The 20,303-nt window shown below is 43.6% G+C and overlaps 1 protein-coding gene across 1 annotated transcript in view; it reads left to right on the top strand.

Annotated features, from left to right (window-relative positions):
• The window catches only part of OTC (ornithine transcarbamylase), a 30,028-nt gene extending 19,165 nt beyond the window's left edge, over positions 1-10,863 (top strand). The window contains exons 6-10 of the mRNA XM_009904193.2: positions 5,406-5,528; positions 6,293-6,346; positions 6,461-6,610; positions 8,443-8,580; positions 10,658-10,863. Coding sequence (XP_009902495.2) covers positions 5,406-5,528; positions 6,293-6,346; positions 6,461-6,610; positions 8,443-8,580; positions 10,658-10,717 — 525 coding nt within the window. The 3' untranslated portion in view covers positions 10,718-10,863. The remainder of the gene's footprint in view (positions 1-5,405; positions 5,529-6,292; positions 6,347-6,460; positions 6,611-8,442; positions 8,581-10,657) is intronic.
• Positions 10,864-20,303: the final 9,440 nt, after the last annotated feature.

A 20,303-nucleotide genomic window follows, 5' to 3' on the forward strand; every position in this document is an offset into this window, starting at 1 on the left:
TTAATTTTGTTATGTGCCTTCTTGAATCCCCTTTGAGCACTTTCTCTTCAGTCTGAAACAGCATAATTTCTTGGTTTGTTTTGTCGGAATGTCTTCTGTGCACTTGCAGCCCAGAAAGCCAATCACATCCTGGGCTGTATCAAGAGAAGCATAGCCAGCAGGTCAAGGGAGGTGATTCTCCCCCTCTACTCCACTCTGGTGAGACCCCACCTGGAGTCCTGTGTCCAGTTCTGGAGCCCCTATTACAGGAGGGATCTGGATGTGCTGAAACATGTCCAGAGAAGGGCCATAAGGATGAACAGAGGGTTGGAGCTCCTCTCCCATGGAGACAGTCTGAGAGAGTTGAGGCTGTTCAGTGTGGAGAAGAGAAGGCTCTGAGGAGACCTTATTGTGGCCTTCCAGTATCTGAAGGGGGCCTACAAGAAAGATGGGGAGGGACTTTTTAGGGTGTCAGGTAATGATAGGACATGGGGGAATGGAGCAACACTAGAAATGGGTAGATTCAGATTGGATGCTAGGAAGAAGTTGTTCACCATGAGGATGGTAAGACACTGGAACAGGTTGCCCAGGGAGGTGGTGGAAGCCTCATCCCTGGAGGTTTTTAAGGTCAGGTTGGATGTGGCTCTGAGCAACTGGATGTAGTGTGAGGTGTCTCTGCCCATGGCAGCGGGGTTGGAACAGGATGATCTTTGAGGTCTCTTCCAGCCCTCACAATTCTATGATTCTATAATTCTTGCTTATGGCTTCTGATTCCCTTCACACAGGTGCATGTTAGCATGGTTATTTTAGTATAGTCTGTTGCATTCCCCAAACAATGCAGCTGGTTTATTTTCAGGGCTGTCAGTTCTTGTTCTGTATTCAGTGTGTTCTTGTCAGGTTACACAGAGTGCTCCTGTCATGAATACGGGGGTGAGATTCTTCAGATTCAACATCCTCTTGCCCTTTAATGCTGTGGTCAGGATTAATGCCCTCTGTTGTGCCAGGCTGGTTGTTGTTCTTAGCATGCCTGTTACCATTTTTTGTAAAAGCTGTTTTGAGCTGAGTTTTCTCTTGAGTTATAACCTGCTACAAATGGTTGTAAACATTACACAACCTGATTTTTGAGGGTTTGGGGATTTGGCCTTTCGAGACAATGAGTGCTTTTGCTGGTGCTGTGCACACTTAGTATCATAGAATCAAAAAATATCAGGTTGGGAGGGCCCTCGAGGATTATCTGGTCCAACCTTTGTTGTGACAAGCATGGTCTAGATAAGATGACCCAGCAGCTTGTCCAGCTGAATCTTAAATTGTTCAGTGTTGCAGCCTCCACCGCCTCCCTGAAGAGATTATTCCTGTACCCTATTGTTCTTATTGTAAAAAAATCTCCTCTTGTGTCTAATCAGACTCTCCCAAGGAGTAATTTGTACCCATTACCCTTCATCTTTTCAGTGTCACTCCATGTATAAAAAGGGAGTCTCCAGCTTCTTTGTAGCCACCCTTTAAATACTGGAACATCTGCTCCCCTAAGCCTTCTTTTCTCAAGCCTGAACACATTCAGTTCTCTCAGCCTTTCCTCACATGCCAGGCTTCCCAGTCCTTTGGCCGTATTTGTGGCCCTTCTCCGGACTCTCCCCAGCATGTCCACAGCCTTTTTTTTTCTGTATAGCCACTTGAGGAGCCACGGCTCTGTTTTTGCTGAAGGCATGGAACAGCCACTTGCTGAGTCCACCTGGTGCTTCTTAGTCCTCGGGCCAGAAGCTGTGGCTCACAATTTCCGCTCTGTGAAGCTTGGCTGAAATACACAATTTGTATTTCAGGGGCAAACCAGAAAGTGACATTGATTCCATTGATATTAATGTCACTGACCAAATCCATTAACTTGTAGCTGACTGCAGAACAGCCAGACTGGTAATTAGAGCAGATCCATATGCCACTAGCTTTTTATGTTACTGGTATGAAGGGAAATTTCATTTTCAGAAAGAAATGGTTGGCATAAGAAATACATCACTAATTCTTCTTTAAATAGTGTAACAAATTACAGTGTTGCCCAGCCTGAAGAGGGTGCCATTTATTCTCAACTTTTCTTCAATGCGTGACCCAAAGATCTCAAATTATGGTAGTCATAATCATCATCATCCTTATTCTTAGGAAATATTTATTCACAGAGAGGATTCTCAAACATTGCAATAGTCTGCCCAGGGCAGTGGTGGATTCACCATCCCTGGAGGTGTTTAAGCAGTGTGTGGACCTAGGTCTTAACGACATGGTTTAATGTTGGCTCTTCAGTGCTGGGTTGAGGGTTGGACTGGATGAGCTTGGAGGTCTCTTCCAACTAGGTGGTTTCTGTGTGATTATTCTAAGAACTAGACATCTCAGCCTAAAATCTGGACTGATGTTTTAGAATATACTCTTTCAATAACAATGACACAAAACAGTGTGGGAGTAAGAAAGATAACTTGCCCAGCATCTGCCATCAGCTTGGTTTGAGAGCTGGTAGATTCAGGTTTGCCCAGTTTCTCAATTACTGGATTGCACTGCTCCCAAAGAGCTACAGCTTCGACTAGCCCCCTGCTTTCCATTTTCAATTTTGACAGATTATTGATTCATTATTCAAAAGCTTGTTGTAATTGAGGGCTGTTATGGCTGCTGTGGTCAAACATTTCAGAAGTAATCTATAATGGTGTCAGAGTTGCAGTCTAGCTGGAAGCAAGTCCAGGCAGGGGCAGACACAAATGTCCCTAATTAGTTAAACCAGTCTTCTCTAAACATACAGCAGTGCTAAATAACTGAGCATGCTTATTTTTTTTCTCAGGGCTTGAGACACTGCCATGTATTACCATCAATAAGAGAATGAAACACTGTGAAAGCAGCATGAGGATGAGGAAGTTGAGTGTACAATTGGCATTAATTATTTAGCAGGGATTTTCCATGAGAATTGCAAAGCCAAGTTTTGTGGTGCTGCATCATCAATCACAAGTTTGTCAGAGAGTATGGCTCTACACATTCTAAATACATTTATTTATTTTTGTATGACTTTACTAACAGCATAAATATTTTGAAGTCAGGTTACAAATGTAACAAGAAACTGAAGAACACCCAAGCGGGTTAAAAGCCTACAGAGTTTGGGAACACTGGGGAGGGATGTAAAGGAAAAAGGATCTTCAAAGCCTCAGCTGGTCACCATTTATTGTAGAAGTCCTGGTTTAACCTTGACTGGCAAAATACTTGTAGCAGGATTTTCTCTGTGCAGTTGTATAAGCATATGTATGTCTCCTATACAGCAGCTTTTGTATTGCCTCAAAGCCCTCAAGCTCTGACCACCACAATCATCTTTCTTGGAAACTGAAGATGTGTAAGCAGTACAGTCACAGTCATAGTTGGCTGGCTTTAGCCACAGCAGCAGAGTACCAGTGGCAGCATAAAGCTTAGCACAGGATACAAAATAGGCTCCAGTGGCACACACAAAGCTTGATTCTGCCTTGTCTATGGCTTCTTCCATTAGCTAAATGCCATCGTTAAGATTAGCCCAGCTATGTCCACGCTCTGTAATAGTCACTGCAGATGCAGCTTAGTGATTTGCAGTGCATATTGAGGGTCATTAGACAGGCATCTCTAGTACTTCATATTTTATCTGAGGCAGCTAGTAACTTGGGAAAGCAGAGGAAAGTATTTAGTATGCTCTGTGCTTCTTTTAATGCAGAGTAGTAGCTAGTAATGAGGTGGAAGTTATTTAACACAGCAGTGTGTTTGTGACTCGCTAGTCGGTGCTTTGAGCGTTACAGGCTGTGATGTCTATTTTTAAGCAGTAAGATCAAAAGAACTCAGGGCTGTCTCATTTGCTCCTGGCTCTCATTTGTTCATGTCTCAGCTATCACTAAGCCCTAGCTGGAAACAACCCCTGAAATAAATGCTTTAGTGTGGCCTTCTCCTAGGAACACCATTGCTAGGAGATGTGGAAGGACATTGTGAAAGATCCTTAGAGACCTTCAGAGCTGTTATACCAAAATAACTTCCATGTCCACAAAGTCCTGAGTTGCTCTCCTGTAAATGCCCTTGCACTAAACCTCTGCCAGTGAGCTTCCTGCCAGCAAGCTTCAACTGAAAAAGTGGTAGTCTTACAATACCTTAGGTTTAGGTCTTAAATTGTAGGCAGCCTAGAACTTCACTAGGTTTAGTATTTCTACAGCATTTTAATGTCATCCAATTGTGGTCACTGGCAGAAATGCCAATAGCTTTGTTCTGGAAGAACTTCACAACTATTAGGTTAGGTGAAGCTGCTGCCAGGAGAGGAGGGGGTAGTCCCAGCCCTTTTCCTGTTCAGTCTTTTGGCATCTTTGTGATGACTGCCTGCAAGGTTGCCAGTTAGTACAGCTCTACAATGGGAATGCTTATCTTCTCTGACAAGCATTGAATCATGTCACACAAAGTGTTGAAACACTGTCTGGCTTCCAGCTACTACAGTGTGATTGTAACATGGCCCAATTTTGAACGAAGAATTAAAGGCTCTCTGTCATGTCTTTAGTCTTTTCAGTTTTACAGACCAGGCATATAGATGTATTTGGTTATGTCTTTACAAACTCTCTGGTCCCAAGCACCTAATAAACATGCATGTCTAAAACAAGGCTTTCCAAAGAGCCTCAAGTTGTCTTTCCCTGGAGATATCTTCTGTTACTCTTGTTCCTTCTTAGGCCTTATCTGTAGGTGGCTGAGGGTCAGAGTGGCTGCACATGTACAGGCTCTAAATGCCACCAGGCAAACCTAGAGATAACTCTGTAATGCTGTTTCAGGTTTGGGTAATCCACACTTTTCAAAAGCCTCTGCACACTTTGGCTGTGCAATGAAATTCAGGCTCTGCAGGCCATGAGCGACACAGCTCCTTTCAGAGTATTTCTCTTTGCTGTCCTGTATAGCTGTGATGGTTAAAATGCACTCTAAGGGCATGGCCACTGCTGTGGCTGTGTCCTAATAGAAACAATCAAACCAGAGGAAATCTGAACAGGCTTTTTTCACAATCTAGGGTAAAGCTGTCCTAGGCCTTAGGACCGTCTCTAAATCAGGAATATTTCTCATTCACTGATATTTATGAGCACCAGCTATGGTTCTACAGCTTTGGTGCTAAAGTTAGGGCATGTGTGGTGCTGTGTCTCTCAGCCTGGGCCTCTGCATATGGCATATGTGTCAATATGTCCTTCACTGGAGAAAGCTGCAGCATTTACATCCTCATGTAAGAGGCAGGGAGCTTTCTTTCACTGTCTTATCTCATAGCTGCAGTAAATTCAATTAAAGGGATGGTTCCATACAGCTAGCATTTGAAGGTAGCCAGCCTTCTTTGCACCAGACCTGGCTGATCAATCACTCCTTCTAGGGGATCAGCTTGCTTGTCTCACCTGCAACATGACCCCAGGGTTGTCTGATTCATTTTTCAGGAGCATTATGGTGGGCTGAGTGGGCTCACTATCGCCTGGATTGGAGATGGAAACAATGTCCTGCACTCCATCATGACAAGTGCTGCAAAGCTGGGAATGCACCTGCGTGTGGCAACTCCCAAGGTAAGAAAGCCGTGGACTAAGGAAGGCAATCTCTGTTCATTCTTGTCTCGGACACTTGGATACTTCCCAAGAGACTCAGCTGGTGGTGGTTGTGTGTATCTTCAATGCCAGCTTTCAGACCCCATGTTCATAATCCTGAGTTAGTAATTTTGATGCAAAGCAGGAGTAATTCTACTGAGTTCAGCTTCAGAAAAGCTGAGGGAATTCATGGCCTGCAGTATAAAACACAGAGGATAATTCCATTTGAGAATATGGTGGGTTGAAATTACCCCCCAAAATACAATTTACCAGACCAGCTCAGTTGGAAAGCAAATGAAGCTATATTTTCAAGCACAACTACAATCTAGAAATATGAAATGCAATGAATATGTACAAAATACACAATATTTACATGTATTTACAATTTATTTGGTTGGTTCAGGTTGGCCATGTGACTTTTCAGAATGCTGTACTGTAGTACAATATCAAATATAAAACAAAGAATCAGTTTAAAACAAACAAACAAAAATAGATGATGTGTAGGCATTTCATTCTGTAACTGCTGAAATTCATTTTTCTTACCTAATCAGAACATTTTCCACCCAGTTTGTCTCCAAAATAAACTTTCAACAAAATCAGCATGATTTCCTCAGATTTTACAGTTCTGAAAGACATTGTTCTTCTCATGGCAAGTGGTTCAACCAGTATTCTCTTGATCAGTGTTAATAATCAGTAAAGGTCTTACATATGTTCCATGATGTGTTACCTACCATCTCTTTTGGCAGGGCTTTGAACCAGACCTCAGAATAACTGAAATAACTGAACAGCATTGCAAAGAGGTAGGAGCTTAAGAAATAGCCTGGTAGAGTAATTTGAATAGAGCTTGTTTTGGTTTTAAATGAAGAAGTGGAAGTTCCTTTTCTTCCTGATCTTCCTTATTTTATTCACATTAGTATGGCACCAAGTTACTTCTCACCACAGACCCCTTAGAAGCTGCAGAAGGTGCCAACGTCCTGGTTACAGACACGTGGATAAGTATGGGACAAGAAGAGGAAAAGAAAGAAAGACTAAAAGCTTTTGAAGGTTATCAGGTTACAATGCAGGTAACAATTGAGATTTGTTTTTTTGTTGATGCTTTCATAGTTTACAATCATAAGAATCAACATCAGTAAAGCCTAAGTTTGTTTGGTTGTTTTTTTGAGTGAGGCTATGGAACAGCCACATGGAAACCTCCTTCCAGCTTGAAATATCCACAAAGATAACAAAGTTTCAGTTAACTTACAGTCTTCACATGGCTTGGCCTCTATCAGAGCTTTCCAATGAGATCTAACTCAAAAACATCTGCATGAGAGCTAACCCTTTACTTCTCTGTGACCTAAAAGCTATTTCTAACTTTGAATTTCCTCTTTGCTACCAGAAATGATCCCTTCTATTTTGTTTAGAATGAGCATCTCCTAGATTAACTCTTAAATGCCTGGGCAGCATTTGGGGCAAATTTTTGGGTATCTGTCAATGAATAAAGCATTAAATAGAAATCATCTAGTAGAAATGCTTATCAGCACAAAATCAGTTAGAGAAAGAGTAAAGTCATAAACTATTAATTGACCAAGAGAAAAATGATACTCTCCTTGCTGGTAGACATGAGCCTGAAGTGTGCCCAGGAGGCCAAAAAAGCCAATGGCATCCTGGCCTGTATCAGGAACAGTGTGGTCAGCAGGAGCAGGGAAGTCATTCTGCCCCTGTACACTGCGCTGGTTAGGCCACACCTCGAGTACTGTGTTCTGTTCTAGGCCCCTCAGTTTAGGAAAGATGTTGACTTGCTGGAATGTGTCCAGAGAAGGGCAACAAAGTTGGTGAGGGGTTTGGAACACAAGCCCTATGAGGAGAAGCTGAGGGAGCTGGGATTGCTTAGCCTGGAAAAGAGGAGGCTCAGGGGAGACCTTATTGCTCTCTACAACTGCCTGAAGGGAGGTTGTAGACAGGTGGGGGGGGCTGGTCTCTTCTCCCAGGCAGCCAGCACCAGAACAAGAGCACACAGTCTCAAGCTGCACCAGGGGAAATTTAGACTGAATGTTAGGAAGAAATTCTTCATAGAGAGAGTGTTGCCCATTGGAATGAGCTGCCTGGGGAGGTGGTGGAGTCACCATCACTGGAGGTGTTTAGAAGAGTCTTGGTGCCATGGTTTAGTTGATTAGATGGTGTTGGGTGATGGGTTCGACGCAATGATCTTGAAAGTCTCTTCCAACCTGGTTTATTCTATTCTATTCTATGCTGTGCTATGCTATGCTATGCTATGCTATGCTATGCTATGCTATTCTTTTCCATGCTATTCTATTCTATGCTATTCTATGCTATTCTATTCTATGCTATTCTAATTGCTTGTTCAATTGATTGTATTTTAAAGTGTTCATAAAATACTTTTGATGGGGATGTCTCTGAACTGGCCTAAAACGCTTTCATTCACTGTTCATTGGAATTAGATCAATATATTATGAGTGACAATATCAAAAGGAAAAAAATACAACCTTTTAAATCACTGTTTACTGTGCTCTGGTTGTGATTATTGTTAATGCTATATTACTGTGTGGCATTCAAATATAGATTGCATTTTATTGATCCACTAGGTCACTGGAGTATTTTCCCCCCTACTAAAGCCAGAGAAATAGGAACAAATATTGAACTTCTGTGAAGTCAACACTGAACTCTTCCTGACTGAAATGGGATATTCCCATTCTACTCACAGATGAGGAATTCTTTTGAATTCAGCATCCAAGTAGCTAGAGTGGGAACTTTATGACTAGTTAAAGATTTTATTAATATCCTCATAGTCATGAGGTCTTGGGTAACAGGTTGGACTTGATGATCTTGAGGTCTTTTTCAACCTAGTTGATTCTATGATTCTTTATTTTTCTGCTTTTTTTTTTTTAACCTACAGACTGCAAAAGCTGCTGCTTCCAATTGGACTTTTTTACATTGCTTACCCAGAAAGCCTGAAGAAGTTGATGATGAAGTATTTTATTCTCCACAATCACTGGTTTTCCAGGAGGCTGAAAACAGAAAATGGACATTAATGGTAAAAAAAAGAAAATAAACAAAAGAAAGAAACTAAAAAAAAAGAAAATAACAGCAGTTAAAGGCTAGGGTCAGGTTCTGTTCTGCCTTATACTACAGGCTTGGTTCAGCTTAGTTCCTCAATAGAATAGAATAGAATAGAATAGAATAGAATAGAATAGAATAGAATAGAATAGAATAGACCAGGTTGGAAGAGACCTTCAAGATCATTGTGTTCAACCCATCATCCACCACCACCTAATCAGCTAAACCATCCAGTAAATATTCAGTCATATATTTCAAATGCACCCCACAGCACATTGTGATTCTGACTATAGGCAGCATAGGGATAGGCAGCACAAATACTTCTGGATATAAATGTGACCTGTTTTGATGATAATTTGCTGGTGCTTGATCCAGTTTTTATCACTAGGTGAAATCCACAGCATAAACTGTCATTTTTTTATAGTATTTAAATAAAACTGGGTTTCTCTAATGATTGTCAGCTGCTCAAGTTTAAAACATCTTAAATGCAGAGGTCTCAGGGGCTGGTCTTAGAAATTGCAATTTCCCAAACACTTAGAGCTAGATATTCTGCAGTTTTCTCTCCAGAAAAATTGCCACTGACACCAATAAGAACTTTGCCTGAGAAACTGCTGCAGGAGCCAATCTGTGAAGGACCCTGAGAAGTTATGGTGTGGGTAATACTGTGTAATCCATAGGAACTATGAGAGGACACTTGTCATTTAATGTCAAGCTAAGTCTCAGCATTCCCAGACCTTCAGAAAAAAATGCTGCCAGATCTCAGTAGCCTGATATTTATTGTCAGCTTTAGAATGATCGTGTTGACAAAAGCTAGAGAAAAAAACCAAAAACCAAAGCCAGAAATGCCATAGTCACAGCTCTCAGATGACCTCTAGATCTGCTCTAAGTCGATAAATGGTTGAGTACTATAGTTACTGAAAACTCAGATTTTGGACAGAGTCAGAATCATTAACAAATTTATGTTAAATTCATACTTTTGGCCCTGAAATCCCCCAAAGTACCTTTTTCTTTAAATGTGCAATGGTTTTAATTGCCCTAAGTATTACTTTCTTTAAAAAAGAAAACAAACTCTTCCTTTGGGCTACAGCTGCCCTTTTTGGGGAGGTAAGACAAATGTCATGTTTGTATTTTATCAGATATAAAAATAATGAATGTGTGGGTCTTGTTTTATATTATTTACTATCACTTTCAGCTCAGAGAGCAAACTGAAAGATAAGTTAGTTGCTCAGCTGAATGCAGCTATGACATAGGCAGCAGCAAGGGGCTGTGCTCAGTCCCCACCATGTGCCTGGGCCTACCTGTCACACAGCACTGCTGAAGAGGAAAGAAGGACAGGCAACAAGGCCTCACTCACTGGAGAACACCTGTAAATCTAGTTCTGGGCCAAAATAACAATTCATGGTCAGACACTGCTGTGAAATCATAACAGTGTGAATCAGGTGATACCTTGCCAAAACCAAGCAAGTGTGAGGCTTGTTTTGTACATAGATGTGGGGAGGAGAGCAGAGCTGTTGCAGCACACGGTTTTATTTAGCTGACATTCCCGTTGCTCCAATTTCACAGCCATACCTAGGGGGTGTTGGAGTACTGGAGGCTGGCAGGAAGTGATAGATGACACAGTATTAACCTAAGTGAGGATTTTCCAGGTTTTACCACAGAATTTCCAAGTCCTTGGAAACCCACAGGCAAGCCCACATGCTGCTTGGGTAACCTACAGTGTCTCCCAGAAGCAGCTGAGGAAATGATACAACATGCCAAAAAGGCCTCAGCATTTGATCTAAGCGCTTTGAATTTCTCCTAGGCTGACCAGAGATATATTGTGTCCACCCTGAGATAACCTATCAGCTACAAGGCAGAAGATCCTAACTGATTTTCACCTCTTCCCTGATTCACCATCAGATATTTTAGCAAATAAATCCAAGAGTGCAGTTTTTGTCAGGACAATAATTTTTGACACAAGACTTTAGAGCTGGGGAATATTTCCCCCCTTATTTATTTTTATGGAGTATCTGTTTCCAACGTGACTGGAATTTCTCCTTTTCTTCCTCCTTTAGGCTGTCATGGTTTCCCTGCTGACAGATTACTCACCACAGCTACAAAAGCCTACATTTTGATGCTTGGATTCTTGCCAAGAGAAAAATATTCCTCATCAGCAGAATATTCTGGCCTGCAAATCCATAGATCTTGTGCAGAAAGGATCAAGGCAAGGAATGATTCTTTAATGAAACCATATAGATAGCTGTGTGATGCTGCACTGCGTGCGTGAAAATGTTTGAGACGATAAACGCTGCTGCAGAAGCTGCTTTTCATCTCCATGCTCCAAGCTGGCTGTCCTTTCTAGTGATCAGCAGCATGGAAAAAGTTCCAACATTGTACTTCAGTGATTTGCTCTACCACCGTCACAGGCATAGCATAGCCTGCACATAGCTGTGTTGGAACTTGTGCAATGTGACAGACATAACCTGCTCCCTAAACCTGCCCACTGAATTGCTGATCTCAGGAATGTATCTGGTTGGAAGAGACCTCAAAGATCATCCAGCCCAACCCTTGACCCAGCACTGAAGGGTCAACACTGAACCATGTCCCTAAGTGCCAGGTCCTCACACTGCTTAAACACCCCCAGGGATGGTGACTCCACCACTGCCCTGGGCAGACCATTCCAATGCCCATTCCAGTTCCCAACACCTTCTTTGTTGCTTCTAATTAGTTTCAAGAATCTGTTGATTTTTTTTAACCCTGCTGTAATACTGGAGCAATGTCTGTGATTTAAAAGAAAAAAATAATAATCTGCAAATGAGTTTCTATTTTCTGGCCAGCTGCAAAACATTGTTTCATTCCTCTCAAATGTAGAGTTCACTGCTAGCTCACACAGAGCACTGAGAAATAAATAAAAGCCACATTTGTTTATCTACCCACTTAAGACTGATTCATTGTTTTTGCAGTCATTTCTATGTCTTTTGTTAAAATTAACATTTTCCATTACAAGGGTTTCAATGATTCAGTGATAAATTACACTTCAGCAGAGATCTAGCCATGGCAGGGATGGAGCAATAGAATATCAATATCAACAGAATATCAACAGAATATCAATATCAGTAGAGTATTGATATCCATGAAGGATGAAATTGAGAGCAGCCCTGTAGAGAAGGTCTTGGGAGTTCTGGTGGATGAGAACATGGACATGAGCCTACAATGGAAACTTGCAGCCCAGAGGGCTAATCACATCCTGGGCTGCATCAAAGGAAGTGTGGCCTGCAGGATGAGAGATGATCCTGCCACTGTACTCTGCTCTGGTGAGTCTTCATCTGGAGTACTGTGTCCAGTTCTGGGGCCCCCAACACAAGAGAGACACTGGACCTGATGGAGCAGGTCCATAGGAGGAGGGCTGGATCAGCTCTCCTGTGAAGACAGGCTGAAAGAATTGGGGCTGTTCAGCCAGGAGAAGAGAAGGCTTCTGGCAGACCTTATAGCTATATCTCAATTTCTGTCACTGTGCTAGAAATCAATGTATGTGCAGGAACATGCATGCAATGCTGTGTATTTCTGGTTGCATTCTGCTTTGTGAATAAAGTTCCAGTTCAGCAAGATTCTTAAAAGCATTGTTGGTCCTCTTGGAGCTGGTGAGCTGTTGAAATGTTTAGGATGGTAGATATCCTTGCTAATCTGATTTTAGTGCTATCTGAGGGTAAGACAACTCACTTCTTGTAGTCTTTTCATAAAGACTGTGTTAATATAATGGTTGGCCTTGATGATCTTAAAGGTCTTTTCCAACTTAAATGGTTCTATGATTCTATTCTGTGGTTCTGTGACTAATGTGCTATCAGCGAAGCCAGGCAGATTGATGGTGAAGCTGTACTATTATGTGTTCTCTGCTCTGACGGGAACTAGCGTGCATCTAGATTGTTGCAGACTGGTTTTATACTTGGGAATCTGAGCAGGGCTCCAGACAACAGAGCCCCCTTGACATTTTAAAAACAGATGCACAGCTCTGCTGCATAGCACATGAGCAACAGAGTCCAGCATTTCCAGGGGGGCAACCTCGCGTGGTTCTACTCTGTTGTGAACACACACAGCAAAGGTTGATAGTCCTTGCTCTGTCTTGAGCACAAACTGCTGGCACCATCAGGTGTTCTGATGCTTTTTTTGAAGCACTGGGTGGACTAAATGCACATGTGCTGGGAGAGTGACCCTTCTGTGGAAGCACTGAACATGCTGCACATTTCTGCATGTGCAATACCCAGCTTGTGTGCTGTGTGCTGGGAGCCAGACATGACCCAGCGGGGCAGATTTGCTGAACATGTGCAGCCTGTCTGCACACTGCATGCAGAGCAGATCTGACACTTCCTAGAGGCGCTGAATTGGTACCAAAGACATTTACATTTCTGCCCCAGGGACCTAGAAATATGGTGCCCTGAAGGGTTTCTCTTCTGCAGCAGAACAGCACTGCGATGTACTTGCATAGGTTCAGTACCCTGGGACTGCTGGGTGGTAGCTGCAGAAGCAGTGATAGCATGGAAGATAGCATTATTATGCTATCCAAACTCCTCATGAATTCATTACTTGAACTTACAAGTGCTGACTGCAAATGTAGTGAGCAGAGGAAAGACCAATAATGTAGAAAGATTACCTATGCGGGGAAGTTATCAGCATTCAAAAGGCTTAAACCAAACTCACAACAGGTAGCAGTCACTAGTGGCTTACAGTGTTTTTCATCACATTTATTCTGCTTTCATCAGTAGAAGTGATGTTTTCATTGCTGAGTGCACTTGAAAGATAAGGTGTTGTCTTCTCCACCTTTTTACAGAGAGGCTCCTGATTGCCTATACCTTCCTTCCATAAAAGCCTTACTCTTCTGTTTGACCTAGAGAATAGTCCTGGTCTATCAAGTCAGGTCTATCAAGTCTTACCCACATATGACTTACATGACACATATGACTCATGAGTCCAGGGATCTGCTGGAGAGAATCCAACAGAGAGCTACAAAGATGATTGTGGGACTTGAACATTTCTATGAAGAAAGACTGAGAGACCTGGGGCTGTTTAGTCTTCAGAAGAGAAGGCTGAGGGGATCTTACCAACATCTATAAATATCTGAAGGATGGGTGTCAAGATGAAGGTGATGGTCTCTTTTTGGTGGTAGAGCATGGAACAATGGGCACAAGCTGGAACACAGGAGATTCCGCATCAACACAAGGAGACAATTCTTTATAGTGAGGGTGATGGAGCCCTGGAACAGACTGTCCAGAGAGGTTGTGGAGTCTCCTTTGGAGATCTTCCAAACCTGCCTGGATGTGTTCCTGTGAAGCCTGCCTTAGGTGATCCTGCTTTGACAGGGGGATTGAATTCAGTGATCTCTGGAGGTCTCTCCCAACCCCTTATATTCTGTGATTCTGTGATTTAATAACCCGCTGCTCCAATATCTCACCTTCAAACATTTGCAGTGCTATGTTTTGGTTCCTCTCCACGACTATATACCAGTGGGGGAGCTGCCAGCCTAATACATCACCTGGCCAAAGGAAGGACTGACCCTCTTGCCCCTTCTCAGTGTGGAGCTGGTTGTGTGCTACTGCATGTACAGCCATGTCCAGACCTCACACACAGATAGTCACTGTGGTGGTGCTGTGTCCTAAGTGGGTATACGCATGGTAACTTTAGTGCCCAAAGCCCAGACACAGTTCCAATGCTAGTATTAAATCTGGCTTTGGTATGACCAGGGTATGCCTGATCCCATCTGAGACCCAGGGGAAGGATCCATGGCCAGAGGTACTCTAACGTCATTTTATACAGCTGAGGGTCCAAGATATCTGCACAGACTTGGCAGATGTCAGCAATGATGGAGCACTTGGAGCAGAAACTGGTGGCCAGACATCCTATGGCACCTCAAATGGCTCCAGGTCTTGTGCTCTGGCACCCTATCCACTCTCTCAACATCTTCATGGCTCTTTAGAGGAAACACAATATAGCTTATTAGCAGTTTACACTTTCTGTAAGCACTTGTTCTGCCACTTGTCACCAGCAGTGACATCATCTTCTGAAAGGGATGTAACCTTCATTAGAGATTCAGTACAGAAAGAGGAGTAAAATGCTTCTCTCTTTAGGAGTAAGAACAACTTTTTTTCCCCCTTGTGTACTACAAAGCTAAGAGACAGCACAGCAACTACAGCAGGTTGAGAGGCCTGCAGAAAGCAGGTACAAATAATTAATATTTGTAAGAATATGAGGAACAGGAGCTTAGGAAGGACTGAGTGGGGGACCTGAACAATCAGGAAGGAACAAAGGAAAGGAAGAACTCTCAACCAGAATTAGATACTTTATTTGCTCTTGCATTGGAGAAGAATCTGCAGCAGATTTACTTGTTTTGTACCAGAAGAGCTTCCTGTGAGAAGCTGAGTAGCTAAAAGGGGAAACAGAAGATTAATTACATTTATTAAATAGCAAGGCAGCACCTTGGTTTGGTTGCATTCAGAACTCTTGAACTAATATTTACCCCTCAGAAGACAGGCCAGGAAGTTAGTGACCATTACTTCACCACCTTTCAAGTTCTGCAAGTGAGGGAGGAGTTGCTGCATGAAGGTCTGAGCAATGCACCAAGCTGATCATTCAGTCTGGGGAGAGCTTTCAGGACTGAGCTGAGAGACACTGAGCTTAGTTTTGTGTTGCAGGAATGTGTAACACTGGTGGAAAGTCTGAGAAACAGAATTCACACAAAGGGAAAGGTTTCTCCATTCTTCTGGGTCTCTCATTACTCATTTAATCACTTGGTTAATGTATTGAGCAAATAAACAGCGCCTTGTAGATTATCTTGCCACGGCTATTTAAGCAGCTGCCTTTCAAATGCAGAGCCCAGAATTTCTGGGCCTTGCCCAGGACTATGTGTACAGAGACACTTCATATGCCACAATAAACATTTTATTCAGCCCAGCATTTGCTGTCTTGACTAATGGAACACAGCCACTTGCAAGGCTATTTGATTCTTACACAATCTTGTCACTAGCTCTTTGGAGAAATCCAAAACATTTGTGGCCTCTGTAAATGCTGATGATCCCTTCCACCCTGTGTATGTGTGCAGAGGACTTTTCTCTAGAGGCATGAAATCTCATCCTGGCCACATCAAGAGAAGCACAGCCAGCAGGTTGAGAGAGGCGATTCTCCCACTCTACTCTGCTCTGGTGAGACCCCACCTAGAGTACTGCATCCAGTTCTGGAGCCCCTATTACAGGAGGGATCTGGAGATGCTGGAACATGTCCAGGAGAGGGCTGGAGCTCCTCTCCTATGAGGACAGACTGAGGGAGTTGGTGCTGTTCAGTGTGGAGAAGAGAATGCGCTGAGGAGACCTAATTGTGGCCTTGCAATATCTTAAGGGGGCCTACAAGAAAGCTGGGGAGGGGCTTCTTAGGGTGTCAGGTAGTGATAAGACTAGGGGGAATGGAACAGAAATAGAAATGGGTAGATTCAGATTGGATGTTAGGAAGAAGTTGTTCACCATGAGGGTGGTGAGACACTGGAACAGGTTGTGCAGGGAGGTGGAAGAAGCCTCATCCCTGGAGGTTTTTAAAGTCAGGCTGGATGTGGCTCTGAGCAACCTGATCTAGTGTGAGAGGTCCTTGGCCATGGCAGGAGGGTTGGAACTAGATAATCCTTGAGGTCCCTTCCAACCCTAACAATTTTATGTTTCTATGACTGTATGATTCAGAGAGCAGATCTTTCACAACCACAGTTAAAGCATCACCTGATCCTGCCAAATTCCTTGGAAAGCTCCTTGTGGTCTGCATTGTACATTGGAGGACTCTTGATTTCTGCAGCTTTCTAATAAGCCTGTTCTCAGGGGTTTGGCACCCATGCAAAATAGGCTCCAACATAAGCATAATATATCTAGAAAGAGGGACAAACATCAAAATTGCAAACTTTGCTGATCAAAGTTACTTATGTGAGGAGCAGCAGTTGGAGAAGAGTATCAGAGTGGGCAAGGCAGATGCAGGTCACCCTCAGTTATTTAAGCACAAATTAATGTTCATTAGAGGGAGAGAGCTAAACCACTCACATGGGTGATAGGACTTCACAAGTCCCTCTTAATTTCAATGGTGTAGTACCTAGCTTCTGTCCTCTCCAGCATCCTCATCTGAAACACCCACCCACTGTCCGAATATGAGGTGGATGCTCTCCATGGGACATGCCATGGTCCCACTCCTGGATGTGACCTGCAGATAAGAACCCCACAACTCTCATGGAGTTATGAAGAGGTATGTTTTATTATAGTGCTGGATATGAGGGGAATAATTTCACATAAATCACACAATCTCACATAAAATTCACCTGCACAAGCCATTATTTCTGTTGCAGAGGCATACACATTCATCAGGTTTCCAAGGGTAGGCATAGTTAATGCAAACTATCTTCAGGAACTCATTAACACAGCAGAGCCCCCCCTGCAAGAAACAGCAGTCCTCCCTCTTATCAGTGGTTTCTGACTTTTACCATTGGTCCTTATCAGCTGTTCTGCCTGTCTGACCTTGTGAGCCCTGAGACCAGGAAGGATGATATCATCTAAGGACAGGACCCTTGTATGCTTAAACCCCCATATTTACTTTTTCCCTTAAAACATGTACTTACTTTTTGCCTTTCAAGCATACATATACCTTTCCCTTCATCAGACAGTTTGGACTATCAGACATGGAGGAGTACACCATGGCTCCCTTGCCGCTCACATGACTGATTCCTTCACCAGCGTGTATGGTGCAATTGGTTTGCTGCCCCAGCTGTGGTAGGTGGGACCCACCTTCATGTCCCTAGGTATTACACACAGGACACACGACCCCTCTGCATGCCCCAATGTGGGACACATTTCTGATGGTGAGGACAGGGCTGCTCACAGGCACAGCAACACAGTGATGTTAAAATCACAGAATCACAGAAACATTCAGGTTGGAAAAGACCCTCAGGATCACCAAGTCCAACCAATAACCCTACTCTACAAGGGTCACCCCTAAACCATATCCCCAAGCACCACATCCAAACCACCAAACCACCCATTCAGGGGTGGTGACTCGACCACCTCCCTGGGCAGCACATTCCAATGCCTGACCTCTCTTGCTGTGAAAAGATTTTTCCTACTGTCCAGTCTAAACCTACCCAGTTGTACCTGTTTTGGGGTGGTCCACACAGCACAGAAAACCTCTGGCAGAAAACAGATTCTGTTTGTGGCATGAAATGGAGGCCTTTCCCGTCCTGCTTCATCTGCTGTGCCCCAGCTTGATGGTGGCCAGGCTGTTCACTGCGCTGAAGGGTTATGCTTGACAAACTGCCTGCTGCTGTTCCCTGGGTTCTCCACCAGAGACAATACTCATGGCTGGCTGTTGCTCTTGCTTGGATAAGGAGGAAAGAAGACCTCATAGGCCTGTAGAAGATACAGGTTAGAAATGCAGGTGTGAGAGTGCCCTCCTCACACGCCACCTCCTGCCAGAGCAGCCTAGCATGCTGTCCAGTGGCATAATGATGGCACTTCTAACCCCCTCTATTCCCCTGGGAGGCTTTCTGAATGCCTGGACATCCTCTCCCCATGGACAGGCTTCATCTACCGCAACCCCCCTGCAGCTTTCTGCAAACTGCTCTCCTCAGGAGCAGATCACACTGTCCCACTGTTGGGCTGATCCACACCCTGCACCCAGCTGGAGGGCTGGGTTACCCCAGGACCACCTTCCTGGTGCTGTGGGGCTCAGCTGCCACCCCACTGCAGCCTTAGCACTGGGAGTGGCCAGCGTGGGACATCCCAAGGACAGTGGCCCGTAGATGAAGTGTTGCAGACAGACTGCTATGTTTGGGAACCGATACCATCCAAAGGATATTTGCTTACTTTGGGTATTTAACTAAGTGAAAAGAAATGTCTTCCAGCACCACAAACTCTCTGTATGAGTCACCAGCAGGCTTTCAAAACCCACTCTGCAGCTCAGATTTCTGACTTTAAATCCCAAAGCAGTTTCAGAGGCTTTCTGACCAGGCACCGGTAGGTGAAAGACACATGCACCTCCCTGGGGGCTCCCCCTGCAGCAAGGCAGCCCTGCAGACTCCTCCAGGGCACAGCCACCGGAGGGAGCAGTGGCAGGAGCCACGCAGGGTTTTCGAAACGCTTTAAACTCAGACTGACTTCAAGCACTAAGGTGTCTTAATCTCGATCCAGCAATTACAGAACATATCTCCTGTGGTGATCTATACATATGCCTCGCAGGCATGTAATCCTATGAGGCAGAGCTACTGATAGTATGATCTATGAAGGAAGAAAAGTGAGCTTTCAGATCCCTCTCCCTCACTCCTCTCTGCTGTGACACAACTGGGTCTTTCTTAAGTCCATTTGCAACCCTGAATTTCCTCTGTCCTGCGTAATTACGGTGCTCCACGTTTGGCCTTAAATTGCTGACACATTTTTGCAATAGGGGGAATTTCTAAAAGTGCAGCCAAATAATTTAATTTTTGAGAAGTGCTGTGGAGGAGACAAGTGTAGACACATGTAATTTGTCTCCTACCAGCTTTATGAGTGTCTCACTCTCTCTCAGGAAAGGTAACAATCCCATCCAGAAATAATTCCATTAGACATGAAATATCAGAGCTGTGAATCACTGGGCATTTCAGAGCATCACTTCACAGCAGGAGAGCATCTGAAAACTGCTCCAGAGACAGGAGTTAAATTCTTATTGTAGCACTAGGGAGGAAAAAGCAATCAAGAACAGCTGTGGGAAGTTGCAGTACAGCAGAACTATCTATTTTACTAGTTGCCTTCCTGGGAAAAGGAAACCAGGGGATTATAGTTATTCTTCCAGCAACACTGTTGATTTGGCCAGAGTAATAACTAGGATTCACAGGACTGCAATTAAGAGCTCAGGAAAACACGTTGAATAAATTCCTCTCAAAGACTGCAGTGTAGCAACCATTGCTTTTAGCTATCCATATAGCGGGATAATAACTGGTTCTGCCAAGGAAAAGCTTTCCTGATGTTCTGAGAGGGCAGTGAGAACCAACCTATATCACAGGCTTATAAAAGCAGAATGGATTCTGAATTGTGGGGGTGGTCAGTTATCACCACTTTGAATGTTTTTACTTATGACTACATCAGAAAGTCACCCATTCCTCCTTCCTGTCTCTGCAGCTAGACAGAGCACCGCTATTTCAATGCAGATGGCTCTGGAAGCTTCTCTCCTACAAATGTGATCCTGTGAGATTGTCAGTGCGTAGGCAGGGCATTAGGATAAAGCTGTTTCTCAGATGCCAGTGCTCAGGACCATGATGGGCTCTCTTACTCCTCCCTGTTGTTGAAGTGGACAGAAGAAGGAGCACAAGCACATTTATTTTGAACACCGTACATTGCAAGTGACAATAATCAGGGCCCTGCTGGGTTGCCAGGCTAATTTATAGACATGGGACCTGACATCAGGAGAAATAAACTCACAGAAATAGCATAGAACTTAAGCACTCAGTATTTCTGAAAACTAGCACATACAACTTGTCTCCAGGTTACTGCCTGTGTAAAACTGATGTCAAAGGCTAATATATAAAATAAAGAAGACCCTTGCAGCTGACAGCATGTCAGAGCTGTTAGGCCAAAATCTATGCAGCTAAAAAAAGGTAATCTGCAGAGTATTGGCCTTAGCCTTTATGTCCTGAGTGAAAGGACTGTCTCAAAAGAGGTGACAAGTGCCTTTCCTTGAAAC

Source organism: Dryobates pubescens, chromosome 12 (genome assembly GCF_014839835.1).
Source record: "Dryobates pubescens isolate bDryPub1 chromosome 12, bDryPub1.pri, whole genome shotgun sequence".
Taxonomy (NCBI): Eukaryota; Metazoa; Chordata; class Aves; order Piciformes; family Picidae; genus Dryobates; species Dryobates pubescens.